Source organism: Drosophila virilis, chromosome 5, assembly GCF_030788295.1.
Source record: "Drosophila virilis strain 15010-1051.87 chromosome 5, Dvir_AGI_RSII-ME, whole genome shotgun sequence".
Taxonomy (NCBI): Eukaryota; Metazoa; Arthropoda; class Insecta; order Diptera; family Drosophilidae; genus Drosophila; species Drosophila virilis.
Genome location: NC_091547.1, coordinates 2,763,976 through 2,777,492, shown reverse-complemented (window position 1 = coordinate 2,777,492; position 13,517 = coordinate 2,763,976). Strand labels below are relative to the sequence as shown.

Sequence of the window (13,517 nt, the reverse complement as noted above, 5' to 3'; positions counted from 1 at the left end):
GTCCCCCACGTGAAGTGGCCAAGTGTTTTGTTTATAGAAACATTGTGAGAAGTTTTTAATTTGCCGCGTCTTAACAACAAGCTGCAACAATGTAGGTCTTTGGCTCTAGGCCAACATGACAAATGTATGTGAAAAGTGAGCGTGGGGGAGTGAAGGGGTAAAGATGTTGCGGGGGGATGGGCAGCAACCAAATTGTCTGAGCGCCTTAGGGGTCCGGGAATTACGCTGGCCGCGTGCTTACATATGCTGGTGAAGTCATCAAAAGCAGAAAAACAGAAAAACAAAATAATGATAGATGCTGGAGCTAATGATTCGTTTTGGCAGGATGAGCCAATCAGAATCACATGGCAGTTCTGTGGTTCCGTGCGGTGCATCCCCGCGTGGCCAGTCAAAAAGTCGACGACTATAAAAGATCTCGGCTCGCGATCTACCCCAAATAGAAGCAATTGTTATCCCAAAGATGAAACAGTTTGTGGTGCTAGCCTTAATCAGCTGCCTGGCCTTGGCCAGTGTCTGTGCCCATCCGCTGGAGCCGGTCGAGGAGCAGCTCACACTCGAGCAGGTGGACGCTCCGGCCGGCAATGATGTCGACGGAGTGCGTCTTGCACGTCACTTTGGCGGCGGCGGCGGATTCTGCTGCGGCGGTGGCGGCTTTGGACGTCCCGGCTTTGGCGGCGGCGGCTATGGCGGTTATCCGGGCGGCGGCTTTGGCGGCGGCTATCCGGGCGGTGGCTTTGGCGGTGGCTATCCCGGCGGTGGCTTTGGACGACGCGGCGGCGGCTTCGGAGGCGGCAGTGCCTCAGCCTCTGCCTCGGCCTCAGCCTCAGCTAGCGGCAACTTTTATGGCAAATAGGCGAATTTGATGTAAAAACAAAACAAATCACAATAAAAAACAAAAACGAAAAAACAGTCAAGCGCGCTTCTGAGACAGATGCAAATATATATCTAAAATGTTCACGCCTTCTGGCAGCCGGTTTTGCGCTCGAAAAACAAATAACAACAAAAATGGCATTAACAATAATACTATTAATCAAAAAATAGCTGCTGAATGCGAAGATTTGATTTTTAACGCACTGCAAAATAATGTAACACCCAGAAATATTCCAACGGGTTGCTCAAAATATTCCGTTGACTTCAATTAAAAACTGCCCGAAAATATATAACGTAATACTCATAAAATAAAATCGGATGTGCGAATTATTTTTGGGGCCTGGCTTAAAAAGCGAAACTGAAACTGAGACTTTTGTCAAATATGCTCAGACAGAATCGAATTTACCAGTTTTACAGCTTGAAATGATTTATTCTCCACACAAAATAAAAAAACAAAAACAAAAAAGTGATAAATGATTTAATTAGTCAGAAACTTTTTCGGGCTAAGCAGCGTAATAAATAAAACGGACTAAATAATTGGTTTTTGATTGAAATTTTCAAGCAAAATTATTTATTAGCCAAAAGCCATTAAATTACCATTATATAGAAACTGATTCAAATGGGTCTGTTCTGAATAAAACAATATTTTGTTGTTGCCTTTGAATAACTCAGGCAAATAATAGTTAGTTTTAGGTATGTTAAGCCTTTTTGAGCTTGCATTTAAGACTCTGAATTATAAACTTTGAAGCATTTTGACAAAAGCAATCACAATTTTTGCCACCCAAAATATTTATTTACATCTTTAGAAGTAAATAGAATGGATTGACATTAAAAGATAGACATTTAAGACATGCAAATATTTTCCACACTTGCAAAGCGAAGTTTCCTCTCTTTTTTCTCTATAAAAACTGTGCCTGTTGGCTCCTGGCACGGGGACAGTTCAGGTATGCCGCCGGGATGATTTACTTAATAATAAAGCCGCGCTGATTCATGAATAATTAGTTAAATCAAATATTTTGCACTCGGCCTAATGAGAGAATTACACGGAAATAGCTGACACTTGGGAAATGTGATTCACATAGTATATATGCATAGCCTTTTACTCCTATAGTAAAAGGCTAATTAGCGCCTATTTGTTTTTATTTGCGAGTAATGCACTTCGCGACAATGCAAATAAACACAATGAACTATACTTAGTTTCCACAAAAAAAAAGCCCATATTTGGCAATGCAGTTAAGATCTCTTAGCGAAACTAGATGCCAGACTAAATTTAACTATATCTAGCTGTTGACTCATTCGCAGGGCTCCGAGCAGCGCCTACCGCAACAAAATATATAATCAACCACAAATTAGGAGCTCATAAATGCCAAGCTTATGGATCATCTCTCGCTGGGTTTGACGTCATATGAAACACCCCCTAAACGCCGCCTGGGCGGAAATGTTGTATGCATTCGTTTCGGGGTGCTAATCGAATGGAAAGATGCGCAACGAAACTGGAATTAGTGCTTCTGCTGGAGCGTTGTCTGTCTGCCATATTAATTAGCGCATAGTGTGAAGTGTGAGTTGATGTATAAAACGGGCGGTACGCCTACTGAAACGGCACAGAACCTCAAGGAACTACAACAGTAGCACATCAACAGCAGCAACAGCAACAAATCCGCCAGTTAAAAGAATTCTCCAATTGAATAATTCTTAAAGATATTCTCCTACACCCACACACACACACAACATGAACTACACCTGGGCATTCGCTCTCATCCTGGCCACATTGTGCCTGTCCCAGGCAGCGCCCCTCAACAATCCCTACCAGGCCATCAGCTCGCCCAGCGACATTAGCGGACAACCAGTGCGCACAAAACGCGGCAGCTATCAAAATGATTATTACATCTGCTATCCCAGCAGCGTTGTCTATGGCTACCATCACAACAATCCCAGTTCCCCGGACGGACATCGTCGCTCCGATGCGCCGGAGCAACGTTTCCTCGCCTACGACTCCTACGAGGCGCGTACAAATCGTGCGGATAGGGAACGCGCTGCCTACACAGACAGCTTTGGCAAATAATTTACGGATTTCGAAGACTCTCTCAACTCAAACTGGACGTAATACATGGAGTATATATTTTAGTTAAGGCATTCGCACAGGTGTAGCTGTACATAGTATTTATTTATACTAATTATTTATTGTCTTTTATAATATATGTTAGTAACAAAGAAATGAAAATTAAACAACAATTAAACCGAATTAAACAGAATTAAATGAAGATAAAGATCAAGAATATTATACAATGCCTTTTCTATGCTCTTTTTACGGACACTTTTGAAAACGAGATTTATCTCTGCGTGTCATAATCCCTAAAGTGAGACCAATGTATTCATAAGTGCATAAAGTTCCCAATCCAGACTCCTAATAGCACAGTAGATTGCGAGGATCTCATCCAATCGATCTTTCATATCGATTTATATAATCACCCTAACTTTATTGATTTTATATTAAACTTAACATTAGACTAATTAGAGTTACATAACATAACTAAAATAAAAAACTAGCCCAGACAGATGTAAAACAAAAATATTTTTTTAATCTCAAAGCCTTCAATTGTTAGGTCTTTACAAGCCTTCGAATGATTTATGATCGATCAGCTTCATTAAATGTATTGACATTTATATATTAAAAAAATATACATATGTGCATTAAGCTTAAAATTCGACCAAGCTGTGCATAGTCCATTAATTTTTCAGAATATTTTCGAGTCTGCATGCGAAACAAAAACAAGTTTGTTGCCTAAGTCTTTCGTTTTCCAACGCAATCAATATGTGTGTTTACAAGCTTTAAAATATAACTCAACTCAAATGATGTAATTTAACTAGAACCTTTGCCAATCATGAGTCAATTGACAATTAAATTTGCCAGCATACTTTCAGGCATGCATGCGATAAATCAAAACAAGTTCGTTGCCTGAGTCTTTCGTTTTACAAAGCAATCAACAGATTAAAAACTACGCTCGCATTTCACTTTGTTCAACTCACCACGGCGCTGATTTGTGACGAAAATAAAATAAAAACCAATTTTCTGCCCAGCCGCCGTCTGAGACATTTAGCACCTTATTTGCGGTTGGCATTAGGCAAAATGTGCGAATTGTTTATAAGCAGATTACAAAACCCAGAAACTGAGCGCGACTTCAAATTTTTTAGTTTTTTGTAAAAAAAAATTTTTTTTTTTTGCTACTGTCATAAAAACGTAAAAACTCACTTTGGCCAAATTTTTATGAGCCAAAAAGAAAACCAATTGCAATATAGAAAGTTTCCGCCAGCCTCGCATAAAAGCCGACTCCAGCGTGCCGGAAACAAACAGTTCACCAAGACCAGAGTTAGCACAATGAAGTCTATCGCCCATAAGTCATCCTTACTGCTGCTGATCGCCGTGCTGTTGCTGAGCAGCTGTCAGGCGCAGCCCGTGAATGCCGAGGCACGTGAACAGCGACAGCTGAAGTCTAGCCCGGCAGCTGCTGCGGAGGCGGATGTCAAGATGCTGGCAGCGAGCACGGCCAATATGACGCCTGCTTCCATGCCCATGGCCGGCATGATGGCCATGAGTCCCATGGCACTGGGCGGAGGCATCAACATGCAGCTGGCACAGTATCCCGGCTATCAGGCCGGCATGATGCCATTCCTGGGCCTAAGCGGACTGGCTGGAACTGGTCTGCAGACGAGCATTGCCAGCGGCTATCCGGGCGAACCAGGCATGGGCTTCGGTCTGGGCGCAGGCGCTGGCACCAACCCTGGCTTCGGACTAGGCGCGCCCACAGCTGGCTTCGGCCTGGGCGCATCCACAGCTGGCTTCGGCCTGGGCGCACCCACAGCTGGCTTCATGTACGGCAATCCCTTGTACGCAAATCCCCAACTGGGCGCCGGCTTTGGCCCACAGCCCACGCTGGACAACTTTGCGGCGCTGAACAACATCATCAATATGCAGGCCGGAGGACTATATGGTCAGGTGGCTGCCGGGCCACTGCCCAGCTACTTTGGAGGCATGGCCGCAGGCGTCGATGGAGGCAACGGGCTGCTGGAGCGTATGAAATTGCGCAGCTATGCGCCCGGCTTCTAATTTATTTCCAACAATTTGCATAAATTATTTATTTTATTTATTTAGCTAAATATATATTGCACGAACATTAATTGTACTTTTTGCCGCCCATTGTGGCCCACTGGAAGAGCTTCATGCGCTGTTGCTGCTGTTGTTGTTGCTGTTGTTGTTGCTGCAGTTGTTGTTGTTGTTGCAACAACGGCTGCTGCCACTTGGGCGGCGTCGCCGCCCGCTTGGCAGACAGCGTATAGGCACCTTTGCCTACGAAACGCGTGGGCAATGCCCCGAGCCGCATATTGTAGCTGGGTGGAAGGCGCAGACGCGCCTGTTGCGCCACGGCACTGGCCAGGATGAGGCACAGCCAGACCAGCAGCAGCAGCGGCGAAAATTTGTGGCACATCTTGTCTAGAACTTCGGTCGCGTACTGTGGGCACAACTCTGGCCAGCTGCTGCTTTTATGCAACCGTTCGCTGTGCCACTTTTGCCGCGTCGTGCCACACATGCCACACAGTTGTTGCTGCTGCTGCAACGGGGCTGTGTGTCAATTGCTGTTAGTCGAAAGTGGGCTAACTGGGACTTGGGATTTGGCCACTGCCACAGCCCCCGCTGCCCTCGTGCTGCCGTTAACTGGTTTCTCTACTTGCGCATATTTCACAGTCTTCCGAAAAGGCCACACTCGCTAATTGCACTGCCAATCGGAGTCGGACTCGCTGTCGGAGTCGGTGTCAAGTGCAAGGCAGCGGCGACTCGAATCGGTTAAGTCGTGTCTTCAAGCTCAAGTGTTGACCAGCTAACCCGAAAGAGTTGTGCACACACAAACACACATTATACCTATGTCAACTGTAAAGGCAGCAATTTGTTAGTCACTTGGCAATTGGCTCGAGTACCTCGTTTAGAAAGTGAAATTTAGGATCCCATTGTTCGTCGACTTACAATGACACATGTTGTTTTACACGGAAACATTAGCGCGCAACAAAAACATAAAGCGACCCATTGCGAAATTCAATGGGTCTCAATATAGCGTATAGATAAGATAGGCACGGATAAGAATTGTGCGCTGAACTACCTGAGCTCGAGTTTAGGTAGGGTATGTATGTGCTTAAAGGGTAGACGCGGCCACAACGTGGAAAACTTCTTTAAGAATGTGTTTAAAGGCATTCGATTGAAATAAATGCATATTTGACCAGCTTAACGGGAAATTTTCAGATGCCTTTATCAGCTGTACAGGGTATTGTAATTTTGTCTTAAAATGTGTTACTCCATGAACTGTATGAATCCTCAATCAGTATCAATAACTAATATATCATGCAGTTGTCATGAGTCATTAGGTCTATGAGCGTTGTACCGTCAAGCATGAAGTCGCTGGTTCAACTGCCATTTATTGATTTTATTGAGGGGACGCGCGAGGGCGCGTAATTCAAGTTTCTTGTAAAGAGTTTAAGTTCCTCATCACAATTAAAGAGGCCGTTGCTGCTTCCACGTATTTTTAATCTAGCTATGAAAATATGTAGGGTATGCGAATGCTGAGCATTGAACTACCAAGCGTGAAGTCACTAGTTCAACTATAACAAGTTTCAACTGGGAAACGCCGCGTAATTTTTCTAGTTTCTTGAAATTGAATACGATATCAGATTGTCTTATACTTATGATTGATAACACTTTTGTTGTTGTATGTCTTTTGAATTGAAAAGAATTGAAAACTGAAACACACAATTTTTGTTGTTGACCTGCGCAACATTTTTAACTTAAACACGACTGCGTGTGTGTGTGTGTGTGAGTGTAAATGCTTGTGCGAGGCAGGTATGGCACAGCTAATCTGTAAATGCTCTTAAAGCCATGTGAAGCATGCAAAAGGTTTTTGGTCTATTTGTAGAAGATATTGTTGCATTTGCCCAGAGCTGAGCTGTGAGGGTAATCCAGAGCCCCGAGCAGGCCATATAAGACGCGAAGCAGGGCAGGCCATGTGCAACAGTTTCTAGTTTAGACGCGAGGCAAGTGGGACACACATCGCAATGCGCTGCGCATTTGGTGGAATTATTTACACATCGGCAACTTGCAGCTATTTGTGGCTATTGCTATTGCTGCTGCCGCTGCTGCAACAGAGCGAGGCAATGCCCTGGTGGCGCCACAACAACAACGACGCCAACTACGATGCCAGCCTGGATCCGCTGGTCTGGTCGCGCGCCTTTGTCCAGGACACGGTGCGCAGGCCACGCATCAGCCAGCTGGAGGCCACCGAGGTACCACAGCTGGACAAGCACAGGCGGCGCTGGTGGAGTGACAACAAGTTCCACAACAACAACAACAAAAAGAAGAAGAAGAGCAACAAGCAGTATGTGCGCAGACATCGCAAGCGTCTGCTGCTGCGCCAAACTAGATGTTAAGCAAATCAACTGCCAATTAGCACAATAAAACATTGCGACAGTCTACAAAAAATGCACAAAAAACGAATCGTGTTAAAACTAGCTTTGTTTCTTAAACGCGCCACCAACTGAGGAACTACAGCTCCAACAGGGGGCGGGAGCAGGTAATAACACGCCCAAACAAGTTCTAAAATTGCAACAAACATATCTCCTCTCTACTTGCCCGTCCTACTGCCGAGTTTCGTATCCAACTAACCGACTTAGCCAAAGAGCTTTATGACATCTCCCATATATATATATAACTATTTGCTGCTCATAAGATTTTTCTTAGATGTAAATAGCATAAATAAATGGACCTGGTTTATTTACCAAATCGATAGTCAAACAGAAGACGTCTGTTGCTAAGGTCAATTGGATTACGTTTCAAGTCCACATCTGGACACGAGCAGGCGGTAAAGACAACCGCAAACATGATGTAACCGGCAGCTAAAGACCTAAGCAAACTCCAGACCCAGCCAGAGCCAGAAGCTAACCCAACCCAAACGAACTTTGGTTCAAAATGAAGATAAAGCTAGGACTTACCGACTGCGAGATGCGCTGTTTTCAGTGTTAAACAACAGCGTAAATAGTGTTTCTTATTATAATCAGTTGAAGTTCAGGAAATACAAGCCTTATACAACATTTAAAGTCCAATTTTTCTGCAAAGAAAATTATTGAATTTATGATTATAAGAATAACATAAAAATTTAGTATAAAGACAATTGTATTCGAAAATTAAATGTTTCAGTTTTCAATAAACATGTATTTTTTTAAAATAATTATAATTTTATGATAAATGGGAAAAGTCGAAGTAAAAAATTTGAATATCGGAACTTGTTTCAGCAAGCTTAAAATTGTCTTATAATTTCATTTGTAAATTCAAATTGAATTAAGAAAATTTGTCGAATTTGTTACACTCACCTTATAATTTGTATATATTTTGGATTGGGTAGCGCCCAATTTTGTTCAGTGTACAATCGAGGATGACACACACTCGATATACTTGCTTCGCGCGGTTGGAGAACAGCGCATAATCAGTCAAAAAATCAATGAATGAAAGCATATTTTTGGTATGAAAAACAACAACAAGTAAATGTTGCAAATTGTGGACACACGCAATTAGCAGCTACACGCACGAGCCGCGCCCAGAGCAGAAGAAGCTGGTCAGAAGCAATGTGTCCCTCTATATATAGGCATGAATCTCTCGCATTTGCAGATCAAGTACAAATCGGCCAACAGCTTAACTAAAACCAAAACTAACCAAAAAAAAAAATGAAATTTCCCGTGCTGAGTCTTCTTCTCCTGCTGCTGGCCCTGAGCAGCAGCTGGGCAGCGCCTGTGGAGCCCCTGAGTCTGCTGGATGTGGATTTGGACTTGAAGCAGCAGCCGTTGCCGGAGGCGGAGAGCGTGCGTGTGGCACGCGGCCTGGGATTGGGCGGCTTTGGTGGCGGCCTGGGCGGCAAGTTTGGCGGCTTCGGTAGCTTGGGACTGGGCCATGGCTTTGGCGGACACGGCTTTGGCGGCGGCTTTGGCGGACATGGCTTTGGAGGCGGCCTAGGCGGCTTCAAGGGACTTTTCAACAAACATTTCTAATGCCTAGGCTTAAATTTATATTTTTATTTCTCGCAAACAAATTCTAGTATTAATTGAAAAACTCAAAAGTTTTGTGTTTGATAAATGGGATTCAAAGCGCCGTAAAACTGCAGCTCGGCATCCGACTCGATTGCAGGTGTAGTGCTGCGTAGATGTGGGCGTGGCCGTTTGGTGGTGCTGCGCCAGTGACCTATGACCTCACGCACCTGACCCACAAGGCCGCGCCACAAACTCAGCGAAGGCTTGTGCGCTGAAAAGTGTTGGGAAATGGGCTTTATTTAGCTGAAAAGTTAACTGTGCAACTTTAAGGCCTACCCGGAGCTGGTGGCGCCACCAGAGCATCGTACTCCAGCTCATCCAAGGCAGAGACAAGGCCACACAGCAGCAGCAATAGGCAAATCACGCGCAACATTTTAAGCCCAAATCAAAACTGAGCCAAGTCTAACTCATTTATAAGCACAACTCTTCGATGGCACTTGACCACTTTCCCATCATAAAACGCGGGCACTCCTTGGCCCAATGATGCATAACAAGTGAGCACTTGGACAGTGAGAACGACCAGGAGCTACCCTGTAGCCAGTCTAACATATCAGCAAATTGTATCTGCTTAAAAATCCTCGAGTCATGCTTAAAAAGCCGCAGCTTCAGGCCGATAGTTATCGATTTTGGGCAAGTGTGGTTATCGATCACTTATCGATCAAACGAGAAATTGTCTTTAATCTTTAGCACAGACCTATTTATTTATTTATCGATATATATATAATATATATACACTTGATGGACTCTGAGATGGGTGCTATTGGCCAGTGAGATCGACTAGGAGTTACCCAATAGCCCACATACTCTGTAGGTACATCTACTCTATGCGACTAGCTCATACATTCTTTGAGTAATGCTTAAAAGTGCGCAGTTCAAAGCCGATAATTATTGATTTTGGGCAAGTGAGCTTATCGATCAGTTACCGATAAGTTATCGATCAAGTATCGATTATACAAGAAGTTGTTTGTTAAGTTATACATATTTATTTATATGCATATAATATACATTTAATGTGCCTGTTACATAAATTTGCACAAATTCAAACTCCTTTTAGCCACCTTCTTACACGTACAGGGTATAAAAACTCACATCAATTGCTCAAACAAACATAAAATCACACATTTATTGCTGTGCCGCACAATGGGAATATCACAAATTGAAATCAACTGCCAAACGAAATGGCAAAAACTTTAACCATAGTAGCCGCCGCCGAAGCCACCAAAACCGCCACCAAAACCACCATAGCCGCCACGGACACGGGTGCGCGTGACAATCCGCGTGCGCTGATAGCCGCCGCCAAAGCCGTAGCCGCCGTAGCCACCGTAGCCGCCGCCAAAGCCACCAAAGTAGGGCGGCGGCGGTGGTCCAAAGAAGGGCGGCGGAGGGACACCAAAGTACTGACGCACCTTGCGCGCGCCCTGCTCCGCAGGAGCAGCCGCAATAGAGCTCGCATCCACATCCCCCAGCGCATTGTCTCCGGCAGCCAGCAGCTCCGCGGGCAGCGCCTTTGACTCCTCCAGCTCGTGCTGCTCCGGCTCCGCACCGCCGAGCACCACACAGATGCAGAGCATTAGACAAATCTTTGAGTATTCCATTCTATTCACAGCCAGAACCGAATAAAAGTGCGCTGTCAGCGGCGCTTTAATTTATAGCCAAATACTTGGCGGCTTAAAGCTATTGAAAGCGGGGGTTCAATGGCATTTTTGGATTGTCATTGAAAGGTTTTTTTATATTTCTTCTTTTTTACACAATTATTTTGCCGCACCACAAATGCCAAAACTAATTATTGTTGAGAGCAAAAAGCGAGTGCTTAAGTTGTTTACTTGAAATTGAACCAATCTTCGGTCGAGCACAAAGTGCTGTTGATGGATGCGGAAGTCTGTGCGAACGTGCACAGTGGAATGGAGACCTAGAACAGCAATTAAAACAGCTAAATCCAATGTTGAAAATAGCTAAATATAGCTACAATATTTTTCTGAGCAAATCAGCAAATAGAGATGCTCAAAAAAAGACTAAATGGGTTTATAAATTACTTAGCTAGAAAAAAGCTGAATTGACAATAACTATCTATAGATAATATTCTTTTAGTAAGTTAGAAGTAGCTCAATTAATTTTCTCAACAGAAACTAGCAAGGAACAAATAGGAGATGCCCAAGAAAACAGCTAAAGGGATCTATAATTTTAGCTGCTTCCAGCTGATTATCTTTGGGCATGGCTAGAAAGCAGCTGAAACGCAACAATTATCTATAGATAACCATCATTTAGTTAGTTAATCATCCCATACACCCGCATATGTATCTTTAATCTCCTAATTTCAAACAGATTCTTCTCGAATACGCTCATATTCCACGCGCCAATTCACTCTTAAATGAAATTGGAAACTGGCGTCTACTCTAATTGAAATTCACGGCTCGCTCTAAGTACAGCTGCCGCTGATCTTTTCATAAAAAAAAGCACTTGGAGACTGCACATTAAAGAGCAGCTATTTGTTGTTTATTTTTATTTAGCTTGAGCTATGACAACATAAGCAAACAAATAGCGCACAAAATGTAAAACGAAGCTGGGACAAAGGCAAACGCTCAGCTCTAAAGAAACTGCAGCATCATCAAGTCAAGACACACACACACACATATATATGTACATACTTATTTACTTATACACAGATATTTATTCACAATTCGAAACACTTTTGTTGATTCTTGGTTTAGACTTGAGTTTTTATTCAGCCCAAAAAGCCGCCGCCAAAGCCGAATCCTTTGAGCTTGGCGAAACCAATGCCGCCGCCAACAAAGCTTCCACCACCGAGACCTCCTCCGTAGCCACCTCCGTAGCCACCTCCGTAGCCACCTCCGTAGCCTCCTCCGTAGCCTCCTCCGTAGCCCCCTCCATAGCCAAAGCTGGGAATCGTTTGGACTGTCGAAATGGTTGAGACCACAGGCACCGTGGTGATAACAGGCACCGTGCTTATAACGGGCACCGTTTGTATGGCAGGTGCCGCAACGTAGCCACCGCCGCCGCCCACAATGCCGCTGCCCACAAAACCACCGCCCACTATGCCGCCGCCGATGCCGCCAATGTGGCGCGTCTTGCGCACAAGTTCAATGGGCGTGGCCGCCAACAACACAACGAGAAGTGCCAAGATCAGCATGTAAACCTTTTGTCGTCGCATCTTGGGCTCAACTACTGAACTAGCCCCAACCCAAGTCGGGTTATTTATGCAAATTAATTAGTGGGCCACGTTTGTTTGGGGCTCAGCCTTAGCTTTGGCCTGTTTGCGCTAACAATTCACAAATCGTAGGACGCCAAAATTCCCCAAGTCCATGTACGTGGACAACTCGAAATGTGTTTCCCATCTTACACTGAGAGCAATCTCGTATTAAGTTTACCCGTAAAGAAATATAAAAGCTAATAAATGGGAACAGTTTAAGACTTTAAATATAGTAAGACCAGCGGGTGTTACCCGGCTTTGCCCGTGGCCCGTTTAAAATAAACTCGCTCAAACGGTAAACAATAAACTGTCATACAAGCGTTTTCCGCTCATTTTCCACTGTTGCGGGTGGAATTGCCCAAAGTGCAAATGCATCATCCATATATAAAGTAACTAAAGTGAACATTTCAGCTTCCTAGTTTGGGTTTGGTCAATCAGTCAGTCCGTCAGTTTTATATATAGAACTTAACAAATTGGAATATTTTCCTCAGTGTACAGTTCACACCTGATCAGCTATCACAACTGAGTGAAGGTCAGCCCCGGCCACGTGCATGGCGACGCCTTGGTTAATGCGTGTACAAACACAGCATAGATGGCGGGATTTTTGGAGATCTGCTGCATGACGCACCGCACCTCACCGAGCAGCATAAAAACGCGAAGGCCTACGCCGCCGGCGTCAGACAACGTGCTCAACTCGACCTGGTCAAGATGAGTTGCTATCTTCAAGTGCTGCTGATCTGTGCTGCTGCGCTGGCAGCCAGCGGCCTGGACATTGGTCTGCAGCAGGTGCCGGTGGTGCAACAGGTGCCAATTGTACAGCAGGTGCCCATCATACAACAGCAGCCGCAGGCGCTGGGCCTGGCCGCACTGGGCGGCGGCGGCGGTGTCGCTGGTTTTGGCGGCGGCTTTGGAGGCGGCTTTGGCAGCTATCGCGAGAGTTATCGCATCAGGGGGCGTGCCTTTGGTGGAGGCGGCTTTAAAGGTGGCCTGGGTCATGGCCTGGGCGGCGGCGTCGGAGGCTTTGGCGGCGGTGGCTTTCGCGCACGCTACGACAAGAAGGTGGTCGGTGGCTTTGGCGGTGCCGGTGTACTGGGTGGTGCGGGCGGCGGTGCGCTGCTTGGTTAAAATTGAAGTGTTAAGGTCTATGTTAAATAAAGCCAAAGCGTAATGGGACACCCTGTAGTTTTGATTGTGCGGAGTGTTATATATATGCGTTTATAAAAATATTAAATATTATTATAAATAAAACATTTGAAAAATAATTGTGTTTAGCAAATATACCGAAGCGTAAGAAGACACCCTGTATTTATGATTGTACTCG

General features: G+C 44.7%; 8 protein-coding genes across 9 annotated transcripts in view; 5 read left to right on the top strand and 3 right to left on the bottom strand.

The window, feature by feature from the left end:
* The window catches only part of LOC116649737 (spermine oxidase), a 67,425-nt gene that overhangs the window by 34,910 nt on the left and 18,998 nt on the right, over positions 1–13,517 (bottom strand). Inside the window, exons 3-4 of one of the 2 annotated variants that reach the window (XR_011416889.1) lie at positions 7,900–8,015; positions 4,996–5,794 (exon numbers count right to left, since the gene is read on the bottom strand). The gene's annotated coding sequence lies outside the window, so the exon portion shown is untranslated. Of the gene's footprint in view, positions 1–4,995; positions 5,795–7,899; positions 8,016–13,517 lie in introns of those variants that run through there. The other variant, XR_011416888.1, reaches the window with a different exon arrangement.
* Listericin (listericin) lies at positions 435–914 on the top strand. Its single transcript, XM_002059803.4, has one exon. It carries the CDS (start codon positions 461–463, stop codon positions 851–853), a length of 393 nt encoding a protein of 130 aa, XP_002059839.1. The 5' UTR covers positions 435–460; the 3' UTR covers positions 854–914.
* Positions 2,600–2,932, top strand: LOC6636449 (uncharacterized). Its single transcript, XM_002059802.4, has one exon. It carries the CDS (start codon positions 2,600–2,602, stop codon positions 2,930–2,932), a length of 333 nt encoding a protein of 110 aa, XP_002059838.1.
* Positions 4,247–4,975, top strand: LOC116650869 (uncharacterized). Its single transcript, XM_032435759.1, has one exon. It carries the CDS (start codon positions 4,247–4,249, stop codon positions 4,973–4,975), a length of 729 nt encoding a protein of 242 aa, XP_032291650.1.
* On the top strand, positions 6,967–7,338 carry LOC116650868 (uncharacterized). Its single transcript, XM_032435758.1, has one exon. It carries the CDS (start codon positions 6,967–6,969, stop codon positions 7,336–7,338), a length of 372 nt encoding a protein of 123 aa, XP_032291649.1.
* LOC116650867 (uncharacterized) lies at positions 8,629–8,949 on the top strand. Its single transcript, XM_032435756.1, has one exon. The coding sequence runs from the start codon at positions 8,629–8,631 to the stop codon at positions 8,947–8,949; it is 321 nt and encodes a 106-aa protein (XP_032291647.1).
* On the bottom strand, positions 10,179–10,583 carry LOC116650866 (uncharacterized). Its single transcript, XM_032435755.1, has one exon. It carries the CDS (start codon positions 10,581–10,583, stop codon positions 10,179–10,181), a length of 405 nt encoding a protein of 134 aa, XP_032291646.1.
* Positions 11,711–12,157, bottom strand: LOC138911426 (uncharacterized). Its single transcript, XM_070210537.1, has one exon. The coding sequence runs from the start codon at positions 12,155–12,157 to the stop codon at positions 11,711–11,713; it is 447 nt and encodes a 148-aa protein (XP_070066638.1).